Here is a 15,123-nt window from a genome sequence, read left to right on the forward strand (position 1 = left end):
GAGCTAAGCTGTTGTTTCATATAGTCACTAGGACTATGTACTCTATGATACATATGACATTTATAATCTATGTAAAACGAAGACGCCGGTGGCTGTCGCTTTCCTTGTCGACGGTAAAACTGTAAATCGATCGGCCATTTTATATTTTCGCTGAGTCGGTGTCGCGTTTGTGAATTGCAATACATTTGCTGTTTACACTTTATTGAACCTGTAATTTTGTACAAAACTGCTAAAGAATTTATAAATTCAAATTGTTTTAAGATTATTCAATAGCTGCAAACACTGTTTTTGTGGTGAGTAATAATCTTTTGCTTGTTATGAGGCTTTTGACCGGGCTACGTAAGCATTATAACAACTTTTTAATAGTAAATCTACTCGTTATTGTACATTACAATAATTATTATATAGAATAATATATTATCTTCGTCCTTGATATAATAATATTCTTTCGATTTATTCAATTATGTTTTTTTTTTAAATCGATTATTGACTTAACAAACTATTTGTTTGTGAAATTAAATCACAAGCCTTTACTTTTCTTCACAATACTTATATTACTTGTTTTTACATACTTTTGAAAGTTAGTAAATAACTGATAGTACATATGAACCTACCGCTTGAAGAAAATAAAATTATCTATAGCCTTTATTAGATCAAAATCAATAATTTCTCCAATTCTATTTATTGATAAGTTGTTAAAGTTCTTAAGACGTAAAAATAAAATAATTTTCCCCGTTACGTCATCCCAATCGTTATTGCAGAAAAAATGGCGAACCGTCGCCCTCAAGGAGGTGGTAGGCGCATGGATTTTGGACGCAACGATCGATCGAAGAATTTTCGTGGTGGTGTCTCACCTTGGCAAGGTGGGGGCCCGGGCGGTGACCTCCCGAACCTGCTTCCATTGGGTGGTGGCCCTACTGAAGCTACTTTAGCTCTCGCCAGCAACATTATCAACCTTCTTCAACCGCGTCAAAATCCGGTGCCTTCCTTACTAGACATGCCTATGCGCCGTGATTTCGGTCCTAACATGAATCGGTATGACCGAGGTTATGGACCTAATAGGGTGAGTACTTAATTTCATTGAAATAATCACTTTGTTGTTGCATACAATAATATTGGTTTGTGATCTTTCATATTTACAATTTTATAATTAAATTATTATAAAAATATAACATCAAAAGGTTTAAATTAATATTATAGTAGTTTTGTCTAAGTATAACATGTCTACTTTTAGATAATAATATTTCTAAAATGGCGATTTTTGAATGTGCTAGTTACAAGTTTTGAACAGGAATGTGAACTATTGACTTATATGTGGATTTCTGTGTGCGATTATCATATTATAGCCTATCTTCATAAGGCCTACTGTGGTTAGCAGCTTCATACTAACAACTGCTATATCAATTCCCTCTAGATGGGCAATCAAGGTAATTTCCGGCGTACGGGAAATTACAATCGTGCTGGTGAGCGTATCAACAATCGTAAGCCGTTCAGGCCCAATGATGGGCCAAGACAACAAAACAAGAACTCCCCGAAAAAGGAAGCCGATTCAAAGGCTAAGCCTGTTAAGGACAGGTAAGGAATCCCAGATGTTTCCTTCCGGTGCTATCACCGTTTTTCCATTCCACGGCTATCCTATAAATTAGCTATTTCAGCAAAACTTACGTTCACCGGCAACTCTAGCCGCATTGGCATAGTAATTTCCAACCTCATTCCGGGGATGTGTCATTCATACATAAATCAAAAGCATATTGATGAAAATTTGTCAAGGTCGTCTTCATCATAGACAGCCTGTCTGTTTATGTTAAGTTCTGTTGAAATTGTTTTATAAATATCTTATTAACAACATGTCTAAAGCTTCATGCATCTATACAAAATTGTATAAAAATATTATTCTGACTCTTAGAAATGTTTGTGTTTTTTTTATCTCTAAAGATTAAAATCATTAATGTAAAATTTCTATTTGAATTTAAACTGTTCTTCTGCTATCTTACGCAAAATATAGCCGTTTAAATTTTTTTACAGCTTTTAAACTTTTTTATTTATTATGTAACACAAATAAGTAATAATACAATGTATACACACACCAATATATATATATATTACATAATTTTAATTAAATAAGTAATCTGTAGTGAGGAAAACAACGATTCTGACAAGCCTGAAAAGTCAGAAGAGGACAAGAAAGATACTCCAAAGACCCGCTATGATGACATCAACCCTCAACTATTGAAGTGCCACATTTGTAACAAGAGTATGTGGGATGGAAGGTCATTTGAAAATCATCTGAGTGGCCGAGCCCATGCTATTATGATGCAAAAAACTGCAGAAAGTTATGCTCTAACTGCTGATACCATGAGACAGGAGTTTAAGGTTAGTTTTATATTAAAATACTTGATATTTAATTTTAATAAAAATGTGGCCCCTACTGTAAAAAATGAACATGCTAACAATTCAAATATAGCTCTAGTTTGAAGTCTAATAAAATTGTTTTGTTTTAAGTCCTGGGGATGAATCGGGTGGTATATTTTTCTAGTATTAATAGATATTTAGAGAACAAGACATCAAGGCAAATACTTATTTTAGAATATTATCCAGACGAATGTACTTCACATTAATATTTTATGTTTTATAAATCAGGAAAACCACACAATATAGCCAATATATTAAACATTTAAAATGATATTATGTTACTGTGTATATTTTACTATACCAAAGGAGGAATGAAGAAAAAATATACAACTTTTATATTGAGTTGATGTAATATCATTATGACAGAACTATAAGAAAATTGCATGGAATATGTCTTTCTATCGGAGATCACCCATATAATGTAACAAAATATTAAGACTAAATGAATTAACTTATGGAATAAATTTAAGGAAATGAAAACAATATTTAAAAATTACTTAAGATTTTAATTGATTTTTATCTGCTAGCGAATGTTGAATTGTATTATTCTCTATAATTGATCTTTTATATAATATATATTAATTATTTCAATACCTGTCATTGATTTCTGCAAAGCACAATTACTATGGAATATATAAACATTCCTACTCTTATACCATTTCATTATTAACAGATCCGAGAAATGAAACGCACTCGTAAAGCGGGGCAGCAGCCGCCGCGCGACTTCTACTGCGCCATGTGCGACATGTACGCGGCCGACGGCGCCATCCACCGCACCACGGTCGGCCATCGCAAGCTCAAGAAGTATCTGCACCCCACATGCACCTCGTGTCACAAGGAGATGCCCACCAGGATTGAGCTAGACGAACATCGTCTCACTGCTGAACATTTGAAGAATATGCAAGATAAGCAAGATGTGATCTCTAAGCCGAAACCGGAAGGTAATTTAAAAATTTTATATTTATAAAATACTTAATGCTGATATATGATATCATAGCCATGTTGTTCTGGCTAAGTAGAAAAAAGCTATCACATTTTAACCATGATCGTCAGTACAGTACAGTAACAGCCTGTGAATGTACCACTGCTGGGCTAAGGCCTCCTCTTCCTTTTTGAGGAGAAGGTATGGAGCTTATTCCACCACGGTGCTAAAATGCGTGTTGGTGGAATACACATGTGGCAGAATTTCAGTGAAATTAGACACATGCAGATTTCCTTCACCATCACAAATTAAGCACATGAACCCACAATCATCAATTAAGATTCACACATTCTCACCACTGGGCCATCTCGGCTATATGCCATATTGGACTGTCATAAGAGCCAAATAAGAGAACTTTTGTTTACCTATACAAATGAATAAAATATAAGTGTTATTTAAAAATAAAATCGTGGGGCTTTTTGACATAATATAACTATAATGATGACACATTATAATTTCGAATGGGGTATAGAAGCTGGAGAGCCTCAATACATCATATAACTATATGCCCAAAGCTACTATAATCTTTCATCTTTTTTTTACAGTGATGATAATATCGACCTTGAATATGGAGCAAATGTACCTCCGTGATGATAGACAACGTTGGAAGCGTGGGGAGCGACAGGATAAGGACAAGGATGAAACAGAGAAAGAAATTGAGATTAAGAAGGTAAATTAGATTTCATTCCATTATGTCCTCTTATTGTAAGCTGCTTGTCTGTGGGTAGCTGGGATATGTATGTGGCATTATTTCATGCGACTCATACAAGTTTCCTTACAGTGTTTTCCTTACTGCAGATTGTATATGTAAAAGTAGTAGTACTTGTCATACTTAAAATCTATCAGATATCGGTAAACCTTTAGGCTAAATATTCACATGAGCTGTTAATAAGATTATTTAAAATAGGAGGAAGGTGAAGCCGAAATTAAGAAGGAACAAGAACAAGAGGATGGTGAAGTGAAGCAGGAGCCAGAAGTGAAAAAGGAGAGTGTTGACACCGAGACCACAATCCTGGACTTCAAAGAGGGAGATGATATCACCAACATGACTGCTGAAATGTTACCTGTTTACAGGTTAGTAATAAATGTTTTACAATATTGTAAAATATTATTCTGTTGGTAACATTTCAAATACCGCCCGTGTCCATTCGGCAGCACGGAGCGAGGCGTGGGGCGCTCGTTCCTGTCGCCTTTCAGCTGCGTGCAGTGCACGCTGTGCCGCAAACTGCTGGACACTGACGAGACGGCTGAGGTGCACTTGCGCACGTGGCGCCACCACCAGCTCTTCGTGCGCCTGCTGGGCGACAAGAGCGGCAACCAAGTAATTACTGGCACTTATTTTTACTATCGTCTATAATTCGTTATCACACATTAAAAGCTACTTAAAATATCATCAATGATGTTCGAAATATATTTAAAATATTAAATTTTTTTAGTCTATACAGCCGACCCCAGAGAGTAGTAAGCGAGCGCTACATAATGACGATTCTGGTACGTGGAAGAGACGCAAGACAACTCATGATGATGAAGAGGAGGAACAAAAAGAACAGAATGGACACGAAAGTACCGTTAAAAGTAAGCTATATTTTAATGTAAATACCTATATTAATTTTGGATTACACCTCTGAGGGTGAGCCTTAAAAAAAGCTATTGGTTTTCTGGCAATACATTAGCAGCGAGGTTCTTGTGCCGCAATCATAAAGCCTCCTGTATGGCCTTAATAAGGTTGTACGCTTGAAAATGGCCCCTGAAATTGATCCAGGGTGACTTATTGATACGTAAACCTTCAAAAACTAAGAATATTGAGGGTTTTATATATATATTTCTAATCTCTAATTCAATATACATATATACCTTGCAAAAGTATAAAGTAGTATTTAAAGAGGTATATAACTCTATAAAATGCAAGACAAATATAACAATATCAAATTGAGTAAGAGTAATACAATCAAACACTCGCTATAGCCTATTCCAACTACAAGAGGAGTAAACCGAAATAAACAACTTTGACACAGAATTGGCTCGGTTGAGATCTTGAATCTATGATATTCACTATGGATTTGCGAAAAAATTGTATTTTCAATGTCCGCGAAATAATTAATTAAGTAGAATAGTGCTGCGTCATAAATGAAAGTAAATTAATCAAGAACTGTTTGTAGTGCATAATGCAGGAACTGTTAGCAAATCGCATGTAATTTGTAAGTCTAAGGTTTGTTTAACTTAAATACTCCAATTGGAATAGGCTATAGAGTACAGAGTTAGTATACAAACAAGTTTTATGGACAATATTTAAAACCACAAATTAAACATAAAGCAGAAGAGCCAGCAGAAACCAAGCCAGATGTTGAAGCTAATTTATTCAATGAAGATGGAGATCTGCCTGCTGCTGATGAACTCGAAGACTGGGAGCAGTCCGTAGATGAGATACTTTATGATGAGAAAAAACGAGAAGACGAAAGTAAGTATATTGTATTTACAAATTACTGCTGTAATATTGTAATACTTTTATCAGGATTCACTCCAAACATATTTAATAAAATAAAACTGAATGGTTTGAGTAAGACTTAACTTAATGCTAAAGTGCTATGCTATATTGTCAGAAGATAAATTTTACTATTCAACGGGGATATGCTGCTAGCATTCCTACCACCATTCAATGCAGGAGTGATTTGTACAGTAGTTACCTCACTAAGACCTCGATGTAAATAATTCTTAGGTAAATAAGAATCGATATGTCTTTTAGTTGTACAGACAATAGAGTACAGCAAATACATAACCAATTGTTATTTATAGGAAATATGTTATTTTTATAAAAAAAAAAACAATGTTGTTTTTATTCTAATTCAATTATAATTCTTTAAATATTCAGAACCTGCAGAAGAAGAAGAAGCACCACGAGTCGAAGAAGAACCAAAAGCTGCGGAGCCTGAAGAAGTAAAAGCGACTCCTCCACCAGCCAGTCAACCGAAGCCTACACCACCGGCACGTGGCAGAGGACGCCGCCGTTACTAGACGAGGACGTTGTTTATTGTATTTTCATTCACACAATGACCGTAATATCACTTCTACACATATTCATTTTATAAATCATAATAAGGTAACGGCATAGTCTAGTGATCTCTACGGCGATATTTCAACAAACTATCAAAGTTATACAAGCGATACAGATATGAAACATCGCACAGTATTCGCCAAATGGCGATTCTCGTTTTGAAAGTTCATTAACCATTATTATATTACTTTACATTAAAACTCACTCATCTGACGTCAGCTCATTGCAAGAACTAATAAATTCCAAAAAAAACATAAGTAACAAATTGATATGTATGTATGTTACACTTAAAATTCTTGATAAGTTAGAAGAACTTTAGAAAGTTTAAGTTTTTATTGTAACATATACAATACTAACACGAGGATATAACGATCAATCTACAAAATATACTTTGTATACATAAAACTGACTGAGATGAAGTTTTATAAAACATTTTGATATTAATTGCAATTGTTGAGTTCTTGCATTGAACTAATGCACCAACGGTACAGATATCGCGTCTAAATTGTCTTCGACCGCGATATTGACTACATAATATTGTAGCAGAGCTATTTATTATGATGACACTACGCAATCTTATGTTTAAAAGTACATATGTATGTTAATATTTTATTAAAATAAAAACAGCGGTAACTATCTTGTCTATATTAGAAATGTTTTTGTAGAACAAATGATTCTTCTCATTATTCTCATTCATCTGGAAAGACTACCTGCCATTTCTAAGATGGTAATTAAAACACTTGTTAGTCGACTGTTGCCTCATCGGCCTGCAACTAGCCAGTGATCATTTAGAATAAAATAGGTCTCTATCTTTGATCAACATTTCAGAAAACTGGAGTTTAGTAGTAGGAAACGATTCTCTTTGTGTAGTAGCTTCATATATTAAAAGTAAATAATTAGTGTCTTTTATCCAATCTTATAAAATATTAAAAGTCTTAGACTTATATTATTATGTATTTCCATGTAGGGATAATAATCAAATATAATAATGGCAGTTAAAAATAGAAAATATTGTGAAGTAATTAGGGGGATCCTTCCTAAAGAATTCTATGGCGGTTTTTGTTACACAAATTTCTGTCTTCTTCAATTGAATAAACAATTTCATAATGTCAATAAAAAATAAATTGGTGTATAACTTCACTCATTATATAACTTTTATTAAGTGGTTCTTAGGGTATGTACGCACTATGCGGATAGTCGGAATGCGGTCAACCGTCCGGTTAGCCGCAGGACGCGGTTAACCGGGCGGCGGCTAGCCGTAACCGCAACCGGAAAGTGCGGATAGGATAACGTTGCGGTTTCATCGAACCATTTCGAAGATGGACGCTGAAGAAGTCGCAGCTATTTATTATATTTACTTGCGCTATATAAAGAAAAAGAAACAAAGAAAAAGGTACTGGGTTCATCCTTATTTGCAAACTCGAGATGAGACTAAACATTTTGAAATATTTTTCGGAGAGCTCAAAAAGTATGAAGACAAGTTTTTCGATACACTAGAATAAGTCTAAAATCATTTGAAGAACTTTTAAGCATTCTGAGAACCTGTATAACAAAGCAAGATACACAGTTTCGGAATAGCATTAAGCCGGAATTAAAGTTAACGATAGTGCTAAGGTAAGTGAAATAAAATAATTTATATTTAATTTGTTATTTATTTATTCATCCTCAGTATCATTAATAGAATTAAAAAGTTCAATATAAGACGAGTGTTCACTGTTCTGAGACTGGTGACTGAGTTGATAATGGCGATTGTACCTCAAAATTTTGAGAAGGTGGTCGTCCAACGTCCAATGATTGCATAAGCTCAGTGTGAGGATTATTTCTTGAATAATGTGCCGTTTGATATCCACGATAGGTATTATTAGCCCTTGAAAAACTTCATGACGCGTTTGAATAATCACAGAACTGCTGTGCATCCTTTTTTACTTTTAAAATATCTAACTTTGTCTGCATTTGCATGTGCTCAGGTATTTTCTTAAATTCCTTTACCAATGACAAGAAAAAAAGGCGATCGTCGTCATCATCCATATTCTTTCTTTCTAAATTTTTACTCAACACTCCAACTAACTTTGCACCGACTTCATTATCATCGTTGTTTTTCTTACGTCTTTTTGGCGGCAATGAAGACATTGACGGAACATTGACTTCTGTCTGTATACTCGTGTTTTCATCGTCATTTCCTGTAACATTACCATCTGTGCGGTTAACCGTTACTGTATCTTTTATAAATAAAAGATTATCATAGAATACATATGGGACCTTCTTTTTTGCTGCAGACCCACTCTTGCTTTCTTTTGCTTTATGGGCCTTTACAAAAGCGTCGCGAATGTTTCTCCACCTTTTTTGAAGATCCAGACCTGTAATAAAACATTTTTTTTCAGATATTTGCCGCATGACAGTCCGTATAAATATTAATTTTTCATACATTTTTTTGATTGCGGTTAACCGGACGGTTAACCGCACTCCGGCTATCCGCATAGTCCGTACATACCCTTAGTGTGCTTGATTTTATTTTCCTATTTTGGATAATGGAATTCACTATTTCTATTTCAATATTTAAATCTATTGCAAGACATCTCTCAGCTGGATGATCTTGCATCGCAAGGGCTATTAAAGTTTTTATTACTGTCAAAGCTTGAGGTTTAGTTATTTACTAGGAAATATATAGCATGCAGGTATATAAAAGTAGTGTAATGTAAGAGTTTAGTAAATAGCGCTTGCTATTTTTAAAAATAGTCTTTTTGCATGGTAAATAATAATGATAGGTACATTATATCCGTCAGAAGAATTTAGTGTGAGCAAGGATTGTGTTTTGCGATCGCTAAACTAAACCGATTTGTCAGGATTTATAGTATTGCTGTACCATTCTAATGTGTGAAATTAAAAAGTATAGCAAGTTTTAAGTCTTAACAAATTAGCTTAGGTATTGTGGCAAATATTTTGACATTTGTCGAAAGGCAAGTCGACCAATCGCGCGGTAGTACGATGTTACTCTGTCCCTCGCGCCCCGCACGACTACTACGTCATTAAAACGGCAATTGGCAAAATGTTTGTCCGTTATTATTATTTGTTGTAAACTATAAATACAATAAAAATGTCTGAATTATTGATAACTATACTTCCAATTTCATGAGTTTGTTGTTGAATGTTAAGAAACAACGTATCATCAAACATTAATGATTTTTATAATTGGAAAGGGCAAGTTTGGAAGAGTACTATATATCTATATACATATATTGTATAATTTAGTGTGGATAATAATTAATCCCAATTTCATTTAATTGATTGTGTTATGCAATTATATTATACATTATACACATTGTGAGTTCTTTTATTTTGTTAATTTTTTACTTATAAATTTACAAAACAATTGTGCTGTTTTATGTCATTTTTTGATCTTGGGATTGCACGAACAATATGAAGATTATATAAGTGACAGATAAAAAATGTATTCAAATTTAGCTATTGTCACTATGCATTGAAAATATCCTTTTATTAATATGTTGGGTTGAAATGCCAAAGAGAACCCTATGAGAGATTTTCTCAAATGTCTTATATTTATTGTAAAATATTAATAAATATGGATCGAATCAATCAATATCGATTCATTATTATTCTCAATATTTTAATCAATTGTTTAAACTTTATCTCTAAAAAGACACCCATACATACCCATGCTAAGAAAAAGACTCCTAATTTATATTGCCTACATTGTTTTATAGCTCAATTTTAATTCGTTATTATAAAAAATATTTTTATAAATGAAAAAATCTACCATTTATATTAAACATCTATCATGTATCATTAAATTATTTCCTAAATGGCTATGAGTTTATATCAATAAGCACATAATTGTAAAACATGTAAAAGAAAACTATTAAAAATAAATTTTAAAACATGCACAAAAATATTGTGTCATAAAATATTCTCTTTTAAAGGATTATCATACTAGACTTAGTAGAATGCCAATTGTGTGGAATTTTAAATTACTGAATTTTGATGTCTTAAATAAAATGTGTCTGGAAATTTCTCAACAACCGACAAACAATCACGTTTTAAAACTAAACAGAAAATATGTCGATAAGACAATTATTATCATAAAAAACAAGGCTGTATTTTGTATGAGTGAAATTGGATATAAATAGTGATGTATTCAAAAAAATCATATTTATTCAAGTAGGCTTTTAGAAACAATTTCCGTAGTCATAAGGATTTTATTTATTTGTTCTTTTAAGTAAATAAGCTTAAATCAACACACAAGTATCTTTTAGATATTTCTGATTCGTCTTTCAAAATTTCTTTGTTTTTTTTTTCCATATTTTTTGCCAAATAGTACATAATAAATTAATATTATTTTTCATCTTTTCAAATAGATTGCAGTTAAATAAGTGTTAACGAACAACTGCAACAAAATATTTCATTCAGTTGAAATTTTATTAAAACATAATCTCATCTTCCGATATTTATAATAATGTAGTTGAACATTAAATAATGAAGTAGGAAGTTATAATAACAGTAAAAGTTTTGATTGTAATAAAACATTACTCTTTTTAAATCTTTCTCATCTTCTTTCTTGTATCATCAATCTTATACCAATAAACTGTGACTGCAGGACATGTTGTATTATTTTTATAACCTCAATCAAAGTTGTCTAATTTAATACACAAAAACTAATTTCTATAACAACTTATTCGAAATTTACAAAATTTGTTTTTTGATTGGTAAGAAGTTCCTTTAAGTTAATCCCGCGTGTAGCTCACGCCTACTGTAGAAATGCATTTTCATCAGAGCTGAACCAACATTAAAATTTCAACTGTATAGAAATGGATATGGTTCTAATTCAGTTTCCAAGATTTGACCAAACAAACATTGCATTTTTAATAAAAACATTTATTATATATCAGTATATAATAAATGTTTGCAATGATATTAAAAAAAATCTTTCATGTGAGTTGTAATTGATTTTTTATAACTTTAATAAAAGATTGACCATTGATATACAACTACTAAAGCTCTATTTGCTACATTATATATATATAAATATATATATATATATTGTTTTAAATTATCTTCGTTAAAGCTTAAGTTACATTTACTATTACTTTTTTACAAGTAATTTACCAATAAAATCGAACAGTCCATATAATTATATAAAATGAGTTTATTTCGGTTTTGCTTTTTTTGGTTTATTTACTAAAAACTTTATGCTAGGCAATTGTTGTGGTCACAGTAGCCCAGCTCATTTGAGACAAACAAAGAAACAATAATTTGTTGCAAAAAAGTGTATAAGTAAGTAACAGCCTGTGAATGTCCCACAGCTGGGCTAAGGCCTCCTCCTTTTTGAGGAGGAGGTTTGGAGCTTATTCCACCACGCTGCTTCATTGCGGGTTGATAGAATGCACATGTGGCATAATTTCAATGAAATTAGACACATACAGGTTTTCTCACAATGTTTTCCTTCACTGTCAAGCACGAAATTAATTATAATCAAAAATTAAGCACATGCAAATTCAGTGGTGCTTGCCCGGGTTTGAACCCACGATCGTCGGTAAGATTCAAGCGTTCTATCCACTAGGCCATCTCGGCTCTCTGTGTATGTAAAGGTAATTTCACAACAAAGGAGAAGTTAACTGTGTATTTCTAAAATTCATGTAATAAAATGAATTTACATATTATATAACAGAGGAGTTAAATAAGTAAATAGTAATCGAATATATTTTGAAATATATATTAACAGTTTTTAAATCTTATAATTATTTATTAATACGGTCAACTCTTCTTCATCAAGTTTAATAGTAATTTAGTGTCATTGATTTGAGTCTTCTGTCTTTTCTTCTGTTTCTCGACTGGTTTTAACTTCGGTTTTTTTATTTGAGTTTCTACGGGTTTTTTCTTCGATTTTTCAGGTTTTTTAAATAGATTTTTTAAAACAATATCTGTCTTCGATATATTTTGGACAAGAGATTCACTTTTTGCTGTTTCTTTTAAAAGCACTTCCTTCTGAAATGTTACCTTTTTCTCTGCGTTGAGTTTCTTCTTTAACACCTTGTTCGTGGCATTACTTAGGCTGCTATTCTGCTTTTTAGCAAGTTTATTAAGCGCTTTAAGCTTACTTTTTCCAAATTTCACCATTATTATTTATAAAATAATTGAAAATGTTATGATAAAAATAAACAGCTTATCTCAAGTCACAACACAGGCGTGACGACAGTTGACAATGACAACGTCAAAAGTCAAAATCATGCATTGACAATAGATGAAAGTACGGGGAATTATATTTTTGCGCACAAAAGTTGGTCCTCAAAATGTATGTAATTTCGATGACGCAACATTGAAGAAACGATGTAATCCTCGATAGTAAAACTGTACTATAGTGAGAAAGTTAGACATCCACATTAAAAGGCGATATTTTTAAATCAAAATTAGTAAGGATATACAATTTCATGTAAATTATACCCTTTGGCTAAAGTAGCGCCATGTTGGCAATTTAAATAAAATCTTTTATTTATACACTTCTATATACATTTTCCCGGATGAAGACACAAATGATTACGTGCATCAATTCTGTAAAAAAATCGTTAAAAAATATGTATATTTAAAAAAATAAGCCGATGGTTCCCTTGTAGTTATATTATTTAATATAATGATGTTAATAAAAATATCTTGAAATGATCTTTGAAGCAAACAGGGAACAATTACGGAAGCAGAGTTTGTTTCGCTTATATATTTCTATGATTTCTAATTGTTTAAAGAAAATAAATAACTGCTAAAAATTGTGTAAATAACCATTTTTTTTAGATTGTTTTCATGTTAAAAGATATAGTCGTTTTTCGTAATTTGAATACAGATATATTATTAAATCTTAGATTGATATGTTATATACATAGTTGAGATATGATAAAACTAACAATGTAGTAAAAAAATAAAAAAACCAAGTTTTATTGAATAATTTATTATTGTCATATTGCGTCTGTAATATAACGCAGAGCGCGTAACAGAAACAACGACACACAACGGTTTCTTTAGACATTCCTATAATAATTTATTTGTTGTCACATTATATTGTATTAACAAAATAATTATTTTATATATTAATGACGTTTAACAAATTCATTATTTTAAAATGAGCAAATAAATGCAATACACGACTACATTCGTTATGTGGAAATTATTATTACAAAAAAAAATCTAATTACAACTATTTACAGCTTTAGCACGTTATGTATTTTAAAGCCATAAAAACTAAAAAAAGTACATTTTATAATTCGAATATTGGCAGTTAAAATTGGAATGTTCGAGTATGAATTTTTATATACAAAAAAGCGAACACAAAGAAAATTACACAAAAATGTAGCTACTTAAGAAATAAATAACAAAATATGTTGATACACGATAATCGAATTTCTTTGGAAATGACTACAAAAAACACAGCCTATTTGTCAAAAAAAAATTATAACACGATTTGTGCATATCGTTTTTTTTTAAATAATTTTTTTGCTCAAAGTTTTAACACCTATACGCATGTAAACAACGTATATAATCTAACTACATAAAAAAGCTACTTGCCTTAGATTTTAAGAAATATTGTCTTTGATAGGATTTGAATACAAAGAAAGAATGATTTAAAAAAATATTAGCTTTACTTTTTCATAATACCTAAGTAGAAAACTCATTAGAAAAAGCTTTTTTTATATAAAATGATTTAAAAAAAAGTTTACAACAGTTTTATGATTACAGATAATATTAGATTACAGTTGTATAAATTCTTTTTATTTTTGTCTTATTTTAACTTCTCGTCATAGAGAGAGTGTCTATTACTTATGATATTTGTTATAAGATATAGTTTTTGGAACACTTTACAAGACAAGTCATATAGCAGTAGACACATTTATTAAATTAAAAAAAAAGTATAATCTAAAAAGGTTGTCTTTGCGTTTATATTTGTTCAATAATTATAGGTTTTATATTATAACAATTTGCCTATTTGTTTATTCAATAAAATTTATTTAACTTTTACAGCTGAATTGCGGAAGCATTAGATTTATGTGTCAAATTAAAAAGAAATATCCATGTCTACTGTCGAGTTAAACTCTAATAAAAGCATGCCTAAATGCTCTTAACACACAATACACAATATGTATGTATACAACATCTTTGAAACCGAGTATTAGATATACAAAAAGTATCTAACATGAAATAACATCTAAACTAAATACTGCATGAATTTTCGTTTCGGATATGTCTGGGCATAATCCGTTGGTCCTCTGCGTTTTGTTCACTGAAAACAAGTATAAGCATTTGTTACCATTAGTAAATAGTAACAGATTAAATATAAAATAAGAAACCAAATGGTACAAAACGTAAAGGTAAAACAAAACAAATTATTTATTAATATTTTATTTCGTTTCGATAATTTTAACTTAAATTATGTAGGTATATAAGTAAGTATCATAAATACAATGAAATTTTTTTTTTAAATAAATTTTGAAATTCAAGCAAATATTATAAATATTTGTTATTGTTTCCGGTGGCAGGTGTAAAAATAAATCAACATCTTTGACCTTGAATTAATATAACATAAATTATCTATGTAGGTGACTGCCTCGTTGGTCCAGTGGCTTGATGTAAGGCCGCAGACCTGGAGGTCATGGGTTCAATTCCTAGGTCGTCGGGCCAA

At 31.5% G+C, this 15,123-nt stretch overlaps 2 protein-coding genes across 4 annotated transcripts in view; one reads left to right on the forward strand and one right to left on the reverse strand.

Moving 5' to 3' along the window:
- Nucleotides 1-94: 94 nt before the first annotated feature.
- LOC126778128 (zinc finger protein on ecdysone puffs) lies at nt 95-9,740 on the forward strand. 3 transcript variants are annotated; one of them, XM_050501532.1, is made up of 11 exons: nt 95-293; nt 762-1,063; nt 1,415-1,575; nt 2,136-2,373; nt 3,086-3,353; nt 3,940-4,064; nt 4,302-4,468; nt 4,550-4,715; nt 4,831-4,969; nt 5,709-5,852; nt 6,264-9,740. In XM_050501532.1, the coding sequence occupies exons 2-11, from the start codon at nt 767-769 to the stop codon at nt 6,404-6,406; spliced, it is 1,848 nt and encodes a 615-aa protein (XP_050357489.1). In that variant the 5' UTR covers nt 95-293; nt 762-766; the 3' UTR covers nt 6,407-9,740. The 3 variants fall into 3 exon arrangements, with proteins under 3 accessions (XP_050357489.1, XP_050357490.1, XP_050357491.1); XM_050501533.1 differs by having other exon boundaries at nt 5,712-5,852; XM_050501534.1 differs by lacking the exons at nt 95-293; nt 1,415-1,575 and having other exon boundaries at nt 767-1,063.
- Nucleotides 9,741-13,388: 3,648 nt separating this feature from the next.
- LOC126778176 (large neutral amino acids transporter small subunit 1) overlaps nt 13,389-15,123 on the reverse strand; it is a 39,106-nt gene continuing 37,371 nt past the window's right edge. Inside the window, exon 13 of the mRNA XM_050501627.1 lies at nt 13,389-14,724. Within this exon, the coding sequence (XP_050357584.1) occupies nt 14,722-14,724 (3 nt within the window). The 3' untranslated portion in view covers nt 13,389-14,721. The remainder of the gene's footprint in view (nt 14,725-15,123) is intronic.

The sequence above is a fragment of the Nymphalis io genome, chromosome 25 (genome assembly GCF_905147045.1).
Source record: "Nymphalis io chromosome 25, ilAglIoxx1.1, whole genome shotgun sequence".
Classification (NCBI taxonomy): Eukaryota; Metazoa; Arthropoda; class Insecta; order Lepidoptera; family Nymphalidae; genus Nymphalis; species Nymphalis io.